The sequence below is a fragment of the Staurois parvus genome, unplaced genomic scaffold (genome assembly GCF_062004578.1).
Source record: "Staurois parvus isolate SC_StPar_1 unplaced genomic scaffold, SC_StPar_1.0 ptg001049l, whole genome shotgun sequence".
NCBI classification, from domain to species: Eukaryota; Metazoa; Chordata; class Amphibia; order Anura; family Ranidae; genus Staurois; species Staurois parvus.
In genome coordinates, this window is record NW_028318845.1 from 340,087 (window position 1) to 353,113 (window position 13,027).

At 45.3% G+C, this 13,027-nt stretch overlaps 1 protein-coding gene across 1 annotated transcript; it reads right to left on the reverse strand.

Annotated features, from left to right (window-relative positions):
* Nucleotides 1–2,049: 2,049 nt before the first annotated feature.
* On the reverse strand, nt 2,050–6,858 carry LOC149440891 (HLA class II histocompatibility antigen, DQ beta 1 chain-like). Its single transcript, XM_089657999.1, has 3 exons — nt 6,760–6,858; nt 4,816–5,085; nt 2,050–3,925 (listed from the first exon to the last, which is right to left on the reverse strand). The coding sequence occupies exons 1-3, from the start codon at nt 6,827–6,829 to the stop codon at nt 3,576–3,578; spliced, it is 690 nt and encodes a 229-aa protein (XP_089514125.1). The 5' UTR covers nt 6,830–6,858; the 3' UTR covers nt 2,050–3,575.
* Between the last annotated feature and the right edge of the window lie 6,169 nt (nt 6,859–13,027).

Sequence of the window (13,027 nt, forward strand, 5' to 3'; positions counted from 1 at the left end):
TAATTCATTCCCCATATTAATTCATCCCCCATATTAAGTCCCCAAGTCCCCCCTGTGTCAATTCACTTACCTTTGCTCCGCGCGTTCCTCTCGCCGTGTCCCGCGCCGTTCCGGTGTAGCATGAAAATCTGTCTCCTATGAGGATCTGTCCCCCTCGACGTATCTGCGCATGTGCCAGTTTCAGGCATTAGCAGCCGATCGGCGATCTCCGGCACATGCGCAGATACGTCGAGGGGGACAGATCCTCATAGGAGACAGATTTTCATGCTACACCGGTCTTCAGGGCGGACTGTGAGGGGAGCCTAGCTCCACGGGCCGGATTAAAAGGTGCGCCGGGCCGTATACGGCCCGCGGGCCGTAGTTTGCCCATTGCTGGGTTAGAGTCTTGCTTCGAGCAGATTCGGATGTCTGGAATTCTACAATAGAAAAACATGACAAGACAGTTCTGTCCATAAATAAAGAACAATTAACCCTTCATGATCAAAACAAACCTTAATGCCTAAAGCCAGTTTTGCAACCTTTGACAAGTTAGCAAAACTGTATGTTTTCCTACCTAAGACTTGGTTCACACCTATGCAGTTTGCGTTTGATCCGTTTCTGCGGTGTGTTTTTGCACATGCTTTTTTGACACATTTGTGATGCATTTTGTTTTGTTTTTTTCAACTTGTTGCTGGGCAGATTCAAACGCAAAACACATAAAAAAATGCACTACATGCATTTCTGCAGCGTCTCCATTGAAGTCTATTGAACCAAAAACATGTTTTGCGTTTAAAAAAGTCCCTGACCCTTTCCAAAAAATGCACCGGGTGATTGGCCTATGACAGTTCAAGAGTGCAAAAAGATGAGCCATTACTAGGACTTATTTTGCTTACTGCACTGTGTGTATAGTGGTATTTCACTATATAATTGATTTAATCCTTAAAGGATCAGTTCACTTAAAAAAAATAAAATGCACATCTTTTTAAGGTAAAAAATATGCATTTACTATTTTTTTTAGGAAGCCTGGAAAGCGTTGCACCTGCAATCAGCATATAGTGGTTGCCATGCAGGTCTCCTACAGACTGTCAGTGTAAGCTGTCTGCCCGTACATCATATATTGTATGGACAGGCAGTTTCACACTGACAGGAAGAATCAATGAACCACCAGAGAGCTTTAGGCTGGGTTCACACTCACGCGGTGCGTCACATTGCATGTGATTCACACAGGAACCGCAACGCAATCCTGTACAAATCACATGCGAATTCTGTGCAGTGCGATTTGAGCCATTCATTATGTATGGCTCAAATCGCACCACATCCAAAAAGGTGCAGGATCCTTTTTTGGGTCTATACTTATGCGATCCGATTCTGCACATCGCACCTCATTTTGCAGACCGATTTTGGGTTGTTGTTAACATACACACCCGCAGCGGTTCGCATGAACGGGGTGCGAATGTGATGCAGTGCGGAATTCGCACAGAAATCACTGAGACATATGTACCACATCAGTGTGAACCCGGGCTAACAGTGCCCTGGTAATATGCAAAGGCTGTTGGTACTTGTAGTTTTCACATTCACAGAACTCAGGGTGGAACTCTTTTTTAAAAAAGTGTGACAGTGAGCAGGGGGAGAAGATCCCCTTCTTGCTGTCACAACGGGGAAGCGGGGATGTGGGGGCCAGTGCTACAGTAACATGTTACACCCTGAATATGGGTGTAACATGTTAGGAAAGGTGAACTTATCCTTTAAAATATGTCTAAAGTCAAATCTTTTTTTCATTGTGGATGGAGTAGAAAATGGTTAGAACCCTTGTCAGTTTTTTTGCTGTGTCCCACTGGGGAAACTTCCCTGAACATCCTGCTTTATAAATAAGAAAAGAGTGGTAATCTTCCCTAAGTGAAGGAAATCGCCTCTTAGACAGTTCTCATTGGACCAGGTATCCCCACCGGAAGACTCCCCTTATCCCAGCGGTCGCCATCCTTTCAGACCTCACGGACCACTAAATTCATCATTTTAAAACCCGCAGACCACTAATATGAATTTTTAAAAAAGATTAATACATTTGTAAAATACGGATCAGAGATCTTCCATTTTATTTATATGATGCACCTATTTAATATAACAAAATTATAAATGCTTTTTTAATTATAACAAAATCGTAAATGCTTATTAAATCATAACAAAATCTTTAAAGGTTGTTTACTTGTAACAAAATGATTAAAGTTAGTTTAATTATTACAATAATAATTGAAGCTTATTACACATTTATTACACATTTTTATTAGTTTTACACATTTTTAGTGTGATATTTGTTCCTGCTTGTTTGAAATAGGTTTATGGATTTTTGGCTCCAATTACGTTACTGTAAGACGGAGAGCATTTTTTATTTGAAGTTCAGATCGGTACCGACTTTTAATTGCTGTGACAGATGAAAATGTCTTTTCGCACTAATATGTTGTTGAAAATTGAATAAAAATCCAGATTTTTCTGCGGGCCACCTACATTTTCTCATGGACCACCAATGGTCCACGGACCATCAGTTTGCGACCACTGTCCTATCCTATTCTGGTGACAACTCAAAACGTTAGATTTTTCACAGACAGAAGTAAAAATATTTATTTATAGTAATTTTGCTCCTTGCTGTGAAGGCCAGTTATAGATTGGGGCAGTGGCCATTTTTTGTACTGCTGAATTTTTGGTGAGGGGGCGCACTGGACACCTTGGCTGCCATTGTGCTACATGAAGGATGTCCAGTGTGCTCCTGTACCTTTAAGGAGGGATAGGCTTCCTCAAGTCCACCTGCCCTTGGTCTCTGGGTGTAGAGTGCGCTCCTGTACCTTTACCCCTGGTTCACATATCCACGTTCCTGCGGTCCACGTGTTGCGCAGGAACGAGAGCCCATTCATTTGAATGGACTCCCATGCCCTGGGACATGCAAGGAAGAAGTCCCTGCACTTCTTCTGAAAACTCAGCCCACACGGGAACCTCAGTTCCCCGTATGGTTGCGATTTCCCATGCGCCCGCAGGTCCGCATTCCTCAGCTGCACATATTTTTGTAAGGATCCGCAGCGGCACCACCCAGACAAATGTGAATCTAGCCTAAGGGAGGGGTGGGCTCAGGTCCACCTGCCCTTGGTCTCTGGGTGTCCAGTGCGCTCCTGTACCTTAAAGGAGGGGTGGGCTCCCTCAGGTTCACCTGCCCTTGGTCTATCCATTAAATACATGTGCCTGTACTATGGGGACTCTCAAAATTTGTAGAGTTAGGAACTACAGAATATTAGGGTGCCATGACGAGGCTCTGTAGCTTACGCATGTATTTGCAAATGTGTGCTAACTAAACTCCTGTTTTTAACGCATACTGTTAGACAGGTTAATTTGGTTTGTTTGCAGGCTGGTTGGCAAGCTGAGCTGGGAATTTTTCTTTTTTGTTGTTTGACATGCAACACCCTTCCATGTGCTCCTTGCTGTGAAGGCCAGTTATAGACTGGAGCAGGGGCCATTTTTGTACAGAAGTAAAAATATGACAGAGGTTATTACTCTATGCAATATTTTAAAAAAAGTTTTGGCTTTAGAAACCCTTTACCATGAAACAGGTGTCAGTGTCCCTCTTCTGTAAACTTCCCTTTCAAGTGAAAAAAAATAAGTAGGGTTAGGTTGACCTTACTCCATTGTACTTCTCTAGGTGTGGTCCAACTGCTGTGCTCCACACGACAGATGAAAACATCCCCATGCTGTATGGTTGCCTCCAGGTCGACATGTATCTGGTATGTCCAGTCCCCATCATCTAATAGTGCTGATGCTGTGACCTTATCTGATTCCTCCACCCCGTTCTTCATCCAGGTGACTTTTATCGTTGGAGGAAAAAAGTTGTCCACAAAGCAGGTCAGTATGTTCTCGTATTCCTGGTCTGTTGATGGTGCATAGATAATTCTGATACTGGGTTCAGCTGTAACACATGGAATTACATTTTTAACAAATATTACAAAATATATGAGGTTTACAACAAGTAAGCTTGAGGAATTATTAAAATGGGGTTACCACCTCTTACAAGATTGCAAGGAGACCAAAGAAACCGTTCACATGCTTCTACTGCCAGATAGGAGCTTGGTTAATGTGGAAGGATGTATATGTATATGCTCCCTCCACATCTGCTGCTTTTGCACAGCTTCAAGAATAAGTAGCAGTGTACTCTGTGATGGCGGTGTCCCCTAGACACAGTGGATCACAGATTGGGATACAGGGCTGTAACAGAACCAACCCAGACTGCGCTTGAGTACTTCCATTAGAATACCACTTTCCCTTCCCAGCTTTCAGCTGCTGCACAGAGATCCATACAGGGGATCGGTTCCAGTAGATGCCCCCCCCCCCCCCACTGTGCCGATCACCTTCCTAGCCCACATCCAATGACCCCCTGCTTGCCTGGGCCCCGTACAGGAGGACTAATGGTACCCCCTTATCCATGGCTCTGGAGCCAGTTCATTAAGGACAAGTTACTCATTTTAAAAGATAAAAAGTGTGATGTGCTGTAACAATGCACTGCATCACCCTTCATACTGCACACCAGCGCGCATGCGTTATAGGAACCATAATGACCTATAGCTGCTAGCAGTCATCGTTGTGCTCTCTGGGCCAGGAAGGCTCCCTGTGCCCCCCTCCTCCTACCCTGGCAGAACACAGTAGCGCTGCAGGAAGGATTCCCCCAACAACATGATGGGGGAATCAAGCGACTTTCTGCAGGAAAGAAAATTGAATCATCTATGGCCTGTTTTAAGCTGTAAAATAAATAAACAAACATAGGATAAAGCTGTATACGGAGGAGGTCACTCTGCTACTCACATTTCAGGTCTATGGCAGTAGGCTTGTAGAACTGATAGTTGTGTTTGCAGACTGTCTCCCGTGCAGCTCGTGCTTTCTCCAGTATATCCGGTTGGCTGTTCCAGTATTCAGCGCTCAATCTCCCCAGCTTGGTTTTGGCGATGAAGATTCCTTTATCACTGTCGAAGTACACATACTCCTCCTGATTGTAAATCCAAAGCTGCAGCACCCTAATATCCTCCGTCCCGTTCCGGTAATAACACTGACCCTTCATCTGATACACAAAATCATCTGCAGGGAGAGAACACATAGTGGGGTCACCTCATCATCACACTGGGGGTCACAATGATGTCACACTGGAGGGGTTTGACTGCTCCTATTACCAACGCCAGGCTACATCAATGTTTAGTGTTCTGTGGAAGGCCTCGTTCACATGGGGCGATTACTTGCGTGCCCCGTGTAGGGCCATGCTTTGCTGGCATGGGGATCCACAGGTGCTGCATGCATTCCAGTGCTGGCAGTTACATAGATGTCTATTGGGACATGGGGCTGCACAGACACAGCCTCTGTAACAGAATGTGACACCCATGTGGGTGCCCAAAAAGCACCCTGGTTGAGTTCGGGGACATGCACCCGCACAGATGTCATATTAGAACACAGGGGCTGAGTCCATGTAGCCTCATGTTCCAATAGCTATCTATAGGACTACCAGCACCCAGGGGCATATTTACCACAAGGCAAATAAGGCATTTGCATAGGGTGGAATTTTTCAGGGGGGCAGCTGAATTTTTTAGGGGGGCAGTGCCATTCCCACGGAAGAAGGAATGGAAGAAGGGACACATGCAGCATGGGGACCAAGTGGGATCCAAGCAGGGGTGTATTTACCACAAGGCAAACAAGACATTTGCCTAGGGCAGCATTTTTCAGGGGGGGCAGCACTGCCCCTTTGAAAAAGGGACGGAAGAAAGGACACATGCGGCATGGGGACCTGGTGGGTTCCGAGAGAGGCTGCGGGTTTTATAATGGTGTAGGCACAGCTCGACTCACGTTCCTGGGGATGTACGGAGCTGTGAAGGTGAGTGTCTTTCTCTCTCTCTCAATGGGGGATGGTGGCTGGTGTATGGGGGGCAGTGGTAGTGAAAGACTCGGGTGGAGGGCAGGAGTGTTCTTGGTCAATCTCAGACTCTCTCTGTGGGGGGGGCGCCAATTTTTGTGTTGCCTAGGGCAGCACAAAACCTAAATACACCACTGCATCCGAGAGAGGTTGCGGGCTGCTTGATGTATGCAGAGCCCGACTTTTGTTCCCGGAGATGTCCAGAGTTGTAAAGGTGAGTGTCTTCTCTCTCTTGCCTGGTGGCCAGTATGGGGGGCGGTGGTAGTAGAAGCCTCTCTTGGGCATTGGTGGGGGGGGGTGGCTGGGGTGTTGATGGTCAATGTCAGACTCTCTTCGTGGGGGAGGGGGGTGTTGGTCGGTGTCAGGGTCTCTCCGTGGGGGAGGGGGGATGATTTTTGTGTTGCCTAGGGCAGCACGAAACCTACATACACCACTGCCAGCACCAAGATGCACACAACACCCATGAATTCCCATGCCAGCAAAACATGGCCCTGCATGGGGCATACAAGCAATTATTATTATAGAGGATTTATATAGCGCCAACAGTTTGCGCAGCGCTTTACAAAATCACCCATGTGAATGAGGCCCAAATATCCCAATGTAACACAAAAAGTAGAAATTATCTGGACAACTGAACACCAATCACACAATTCATCCAATGATCTCCTAGATTGTAAGCTCACAGGATCAGGGCCCTCTGTTTCCTCTTGTAACAAATTGTATTATAACTGTAATATCTGCCTTCATTTTGTAAACTGTTGACACTATATAAATCCTGTATAATAATAATAATAACAATAATTACAGAGATACAGACACAATCATTGGAGAAAGAATCACATGTATATTACCTGGATGGGAGGATAGTAATCCGGGGTAGGATAGAAGAGAGAGGAGCAGCGGGTAATACACAGCAATCATCTCTGCAGAGATCAGCGATCCTCCCACACTGGATTCTCCATCTCATAACATTGTATCACCTGCATTCCACTTCACCTGGGGGACTGACCAATAGGATGCCTCAGCTGGCTGTGTCATTAGTTTCCAGGTAGACAAGATCTTTGCTCTGCGATAAAACTGGCGTACAGAACTGGAAACGACTGAAAACATACCGTGTATATTTCAGGACATAACTCAGATTCCTCCATGCTCCTCATAAAAAAAATACTTCCTTCAAAATTTCAGTTGGGTTTCCTGCAAACAGTGGTGGAGTCCATCAATTAATATATCAAACCACCATCAGCGTCACTTGTTTAAATTGTTAGGTGTTAGTCACTTGTCCGGTAACAGAGGGCTCAATTTACTACAACTAGAATACAGCACCAATTGTAGTAAAATAGGGGGTATTTTTAGAAAAAATGTCCAAATAATTAAAAAATGTTAACAAAACACTGCTAGTGCTATTCCTTTAAATGGTGCCGTATTTTAATTATAAAAATGTGCAAATTTTCTGCTGTATGTATATATCCAGGCCTCGTATTGAGGTGGTAATATCAGGATCACGGTTGAGGCTACAACTACTGTTTTTAGAGTTGGCGATTCTCTTTCTAGTAAAAGTGATCTGAGTGGCTGTACAGCTGCAAGATCCCTTTTACAGGCAGCAGAAGGCCCCTCTCCCCCACAGCCATGCAGAGCAGTGTGCACAAGCTGACAGGGAGGAGAACTGTTTTGTTTACAAACAGTTCTTCCCCCCCCCCATTAGTAATGCTCGGCAATCACTGGGCATCAACGAGTAATCACCGGCCAGGACCCAGAAATGAAAAATCACGTGATTTTGCACACCAGTGCCGCCCTGTAGCAGTATTTCTGCTATAGGGTGGATGGAAAGCGGTAGAAAATGTGTAGGCTTTAGAGGTACTTTAATTATTTTGTTTGTGTTTTATCCCAAATGTGATGTTTGATATGAATGTAAGTAGCTCACCATCTTTTGCTATGGTCTGTTTCAAGGACCACTTTATACACTTACATACCTCAATTAGGCTCCTTTCACACAAGAGGTCCAATCAGGCTTGGCTGTCTGTTTTTAAGCTGGACCCAATAAGACCCTTTATTGTCCTCTATGGATCACTTAATGTAAATGGCCTGGTGTCAGTTTACACCTAGCTACCTCTGGATCCAGTGTGGCAAAAAAAAAGAGGATCCATTCCTCTCCATCTGGACCGATTAGATTAGAGGGTGTAAAACCGACAGGTGGTCTGTTTACATCAGGATGCCCAAAAAGCAGAGTGGGCTGCTTCCATGTCCTCTTGTGAGATGGGGAAACAGCTCTCATTGTTTGAACACTGCTTGTGTGGAGTAAATTAAATGTTTTGACTGACATTCTGCAGTTTAGCCACAAGATGTCACTGTTTTTCTAACACAGCCTCAGACTGCATAGATATTTCTATATTCATGAAGAGGTGGAGTTTACAAACAGAGTTGAAAGAGAACAGGAAGAAGAGAGAGCAGCCATGTTTTGGAGAATGGTGAATGAGGGGGCCGTGTGAGCTGAGATTCTGATGACATCCAGGTGTGAGAGCATCCCTCCGTAACCACAGCTGCAGCTAAGTGAAGCTGATGAGATTGCTGCCAGGAATGCTGATGAGATTGCTGCCAGGAATGCTGATGAGAGCAAAGGAACTAAGCAACATATACTGCAAGACTGCGTGCTTGTTAGAGAGACATTTGTTCTGTTCAGAGTCACCAGCGGATACAAAGCAGACCCAGGTCGGTAAGTTTGTGCACGCACCTCATTTCAGTGTTGGCGCCTTGAGACTGAGTCCAGGCCTATAGTTATTTAGGGTCTCTGTGTCAGGCCACAAGTGTTGTTACTGATCATTGGAAGGACTCCACAACTTAATGTGACATTTCACACTGGAGAACTGATAAAATCCCACAAACTCAAGCCAGACTGGCATTTTGCTCAGAAGGAATACTCAGGCACGTGCTACAGGAGCAGTTATGGGAGGGGGGAATACTGTAGATTTGTGTAAGATTGTAAGCTGTTGTGCTGCACCGCAGGCTAGCCCATACCGTACACCCATACACTGATTCCTGCTCTTTTAGGGTAATAACAGGTAAGGTATGACAGCTTAGTTGTGCCCGCCAGTAGGTAAATTACTACACCTTCTACCTTCATCCATCAGATGAAGCACAAGGGTCTCAGCCTTTGGGCTGGGTGTATGTAAATTTATTGTATGTTCTCAGCATTTGGGATTGTGTTTATTTGCCACATCTAAGTAAAATTCTATTGTGGCAAAAGCTGGTGTTGGGGTTGCTTTCCTCGTACGTGACTTCACTGTATCCTGGGGAGCCCACCCTGGTACATGGCCTACATATAGTGTGCTGGGCGGACGGTGTGCTTGGTGTATAGTGTGCTGGGTGTATAGTGTGCTGGGTGTATAGTGTGCTGGGTGTATGGTGTGCTTGGTGTATGGTGTGCTGGGTGTATGGTGTGCTTGGTGTATGGTGTGCTGGGTGTATGGTGTGCTGGGTGTATGGTGTGCTGGGTGTATAGTGTGCTGGGTGGACGGTGTGCTCGGTGCTGGGTGTATAGTGTGCTGGGTGTATAGTGTGCTGGGTGGACGGTGTGCTCGGTGCTGGGTGTATAGTGTGCTGGGTGTATAGTGTGCTGGGTGTATGGTGTGCTGGGTGTATAGTGTGCTGGGTGTATAGTGTGCTGGGTGTATAGTGTGCTGGGTGTATAGTGTGCTGGGTGTATAGTGTGCTTGGTGTGTAGTGTGCTGGGTGTATGGTGTGCTGGGTGTATGGTGTGCTGGGTGTATAGTGTGCTGGGTGTATAGTGTGCTGGGTGTATAGTGTGCTTGGTGTGTAGTGTGCTGGGTGTATGGTGTCCTGGGTGTATAGTGTGCTGGGTGTATAGTGTGCTGGGCGGACGGTGTGCTCGGTGCTGGGTGTATAGTGTGCTGGGTGTATAGTGTGCTTGGTGTATAGTGTGCTGAGCGAACGGTGTGCTGGGTATATAGTGTGCTGGGTGGACAGTAAGAGGAGTGGGCTGCTTCTGTGTCTGTTCTGCATAAGAGGAGCGGGCTGCTTCCGTGTCTGTTCTGCATAAGAGGAGCGGGCTGCTTCCGTGTCTGTTCTGCATAAGAGGAGCGGGATGCTTCCGTGTCTGTTCTGCATAAGAGGAGCGGGCTGCTTCCGTGTCTGTTCTGCATAAGAGGAGCGGGCTGCTTCCGTGTCTCTTCTGCATAAGAGGAGCGGGCTGCTTCCGTGTCTGTTCTGCATAAGAGGAGCGGGATGCTTCCGTGTCTGTTCTGCATAAGAGCAGCGGGCTGCTTCCGTGTCTGTTCTGCATAAGAGGAGCGGGCTGCTTCCGTGTCTGTTCTGCATAAGAGGATCGGGCTGCTTCCGTGTCTGTTCTGCATAAGAAGAGCGGGCTTCTTCCGTGTCTGTTCTGCATAAGAGGAGTGAGCTGCTTCCGTGTCTGTTCTGAATAAGCGGAGCGGGCTGCTTCCGTGTCTGTTCTGCATAAGAGGAGCGGCTGCTTCCGTGTCTGTTCTGCATAAGCTCAGCAGAGGATCAGTGGATGGATCCCCTGCTGAGCAAAACCTGATCAGGCCATAGACCAGGTCCATCCAGCCAATAAGATCACTTGTCGAATAAGAGCTCTTCACAGACAGTTCAACTCTCCAATAAGACATGGCAGGTATATCCAGCATATCATTACTTGTCAAAATGCAGTACATGGATGGTAAGCAGCCATATTGAAGTATAAATGGACAATGATCTTCTACACCTTGTGCCCACTATGAAGTCTGGAAACTAATCGAGGGAACAAGAAGAAGGGAGGGTTCTAGCTAACTAAACCGACTAAACCAACTACACCAACTAATGTAGACACTTGGTTAAACTGGATTACAACTGGATTGTACCACTTTACAAGCATGAAAATAAGATTTTTAGTTACCGTAAACTACATCAGCACAAAGATATTATACATGACATAATGTAATGCAATACAAAGTAATGGATACGCGATTAGTGTTCAAGAACACTCCCTTGTCTGAAATAATCAAATTTCACTTTTAAACCATAACATGCCCTTAGTCCAAAACAGATGAATTTTCCTAAGACCTGAAAAATATAACACAGGAGAAACAATAATGCAAACATGCAAATACAAGAACTTTAGTCTACAGTATATAGAAGGAAGATGATTCTTGAACCCCACCTTACAATCCCAGAGGTCACAAAGACAGAAATGCTGTCCAGTTAACATCTTGGATCAGTCTTTGCAAGAGGTCACCTCTCCAAGGGAGGGGAAGTTTGCAAATTCCCTTGAGGTTGGCAATAAAATAGTGTCTCTCTAAGGCTAAGTTCACACTAGCTTTGTTAGCAGGCATTAGACAGGTGTTTGGGAAAAATTTTTAATGCTCCTCAAACGCCTATGAAAATTCTACACATGGCAGCACACAGTGCTGTTCACAATGAAGCATTAGCATCGCAGCAAAATTGAAGCCTCATGTCGAGTCAGGAGGAGTTGAAGCCTCCCATTCAAGTCTATGGTGCTGATCCTCAAAGGCCTGGCAGGCGTTTGCTGGGCGTTTGCAAGGCATTTGCGGAGCGTTAATACCATTAAACTTCATTATAGGCGTATGTGTTTTAATGCCTCAAAAACATGCATAGGGCATTTGGCGAGCATTTGAGGAGCATTAAAAACGCTTCCCAAATGCCTAACGCCTGTCAAATGCTATAGGGGCGTTTGGCAAGCAGACGAGCTTTATGGGGATGCTGACTTTCCAGCAGGGCTTGGCACCTGCCCACACTGCCAAAAGCACCAAAACCTGGTTCAATGACCGTGGGATTACTGTGCTTGATTGGCCAGCAAACTCGCCTGACCTGAACACCATAGAGAATCTATGGGGCATTGCCAAGAGAAAGATGAGAGACATGAGACCGAACAATGCAGAAGAGCTGAAGGCCGCTATTGAAGCATCCTGGTCTTCCATAACACCTCGACAGTGCCACAGGCTGATAGCTTCCATGCCGCGCCGCATTGAGGCAGTAATTGCTGCAAAAGGGGCCCAAACCAAGTACTGAGTACATATGCATGCTTATACTTTTCAGAGGTCCGATATTGTTCTATGTACAATCCTTGTTTTATTGATTGCATGTAATGTTCTCATTTTCTGAGATTGTGGATTTGGGGTTTTCATGAGGTGTAAGCCATAATCATCACAATGATGCCAAATCACGGCTTGAACTATCTTGCTTTGCATGTAATGAGTCTATCTCATATATTAGTTTTACCTTTTAAGTTGCATTACTGAAATAAATGAACTTTTGCACCATATTCTAATTTTTGGAGTTTCACCTGTAGCTTTGATGCAACGTTGGATGGGTGCAACTTGGATACGACTTTAATGATAATGGACAACTGTTGCATATATAACATTCAGGTGCAACTTTCATACGACTTTTGAGGGTTTACATTGCAGTCTATGGCACTCAAGTTGCATGAAAGTTGTACCGAAGCTGTGCGTGAACTACTTTGAAGTCGCTGCAACTTTAAGTCGTACATGATGGTTGTCATTGAAAACAATTGGGTACATCTTGTCATGCAACTTTAGCGTCCAAAGTCACATGACAAATTGCACAAGTGGGAATGGAGCCTTAGAGTTAGTAGTCAAACAGTCCATGAGCTGATAAACATCAGCATTGTTGTGAAGGATATCAGTGTTAATAAATTCTTGATTGGCTGTTGAAGTATCAATATGTTGTTGCTATGAGTGACAGTCTGGAGTGTTGTCTTTGTGGGTCTAGTGAAATTTTGAATTCCTAGTCAGGCAATCTTGTTAGAACTCACATCACCTGAAGCTTGAGGTTTGGGTTCATGATGAATTCCAATTATTACCCATCCTAAGTCAGTTCTATGGACATAAGGATCGTCATTCCAGCCACTGGGGGAGATTTACTAAACCTGGTGCACTCAGAATCTGGTGCAGCTGTGCATGGTAGCCAATCAGATTCTATCTTCAGCTTGTTCAATTAAGCTTTGCCAATAAAATCTAGATGCTGATTGGTTTCTATGCAGAGCTGTACCTGATTTTGCACTCTCCTATGTTAGTAAATAACCCATACTGTGTTGCTCGTGTACCTTGTGTAAAAGCGGCCATA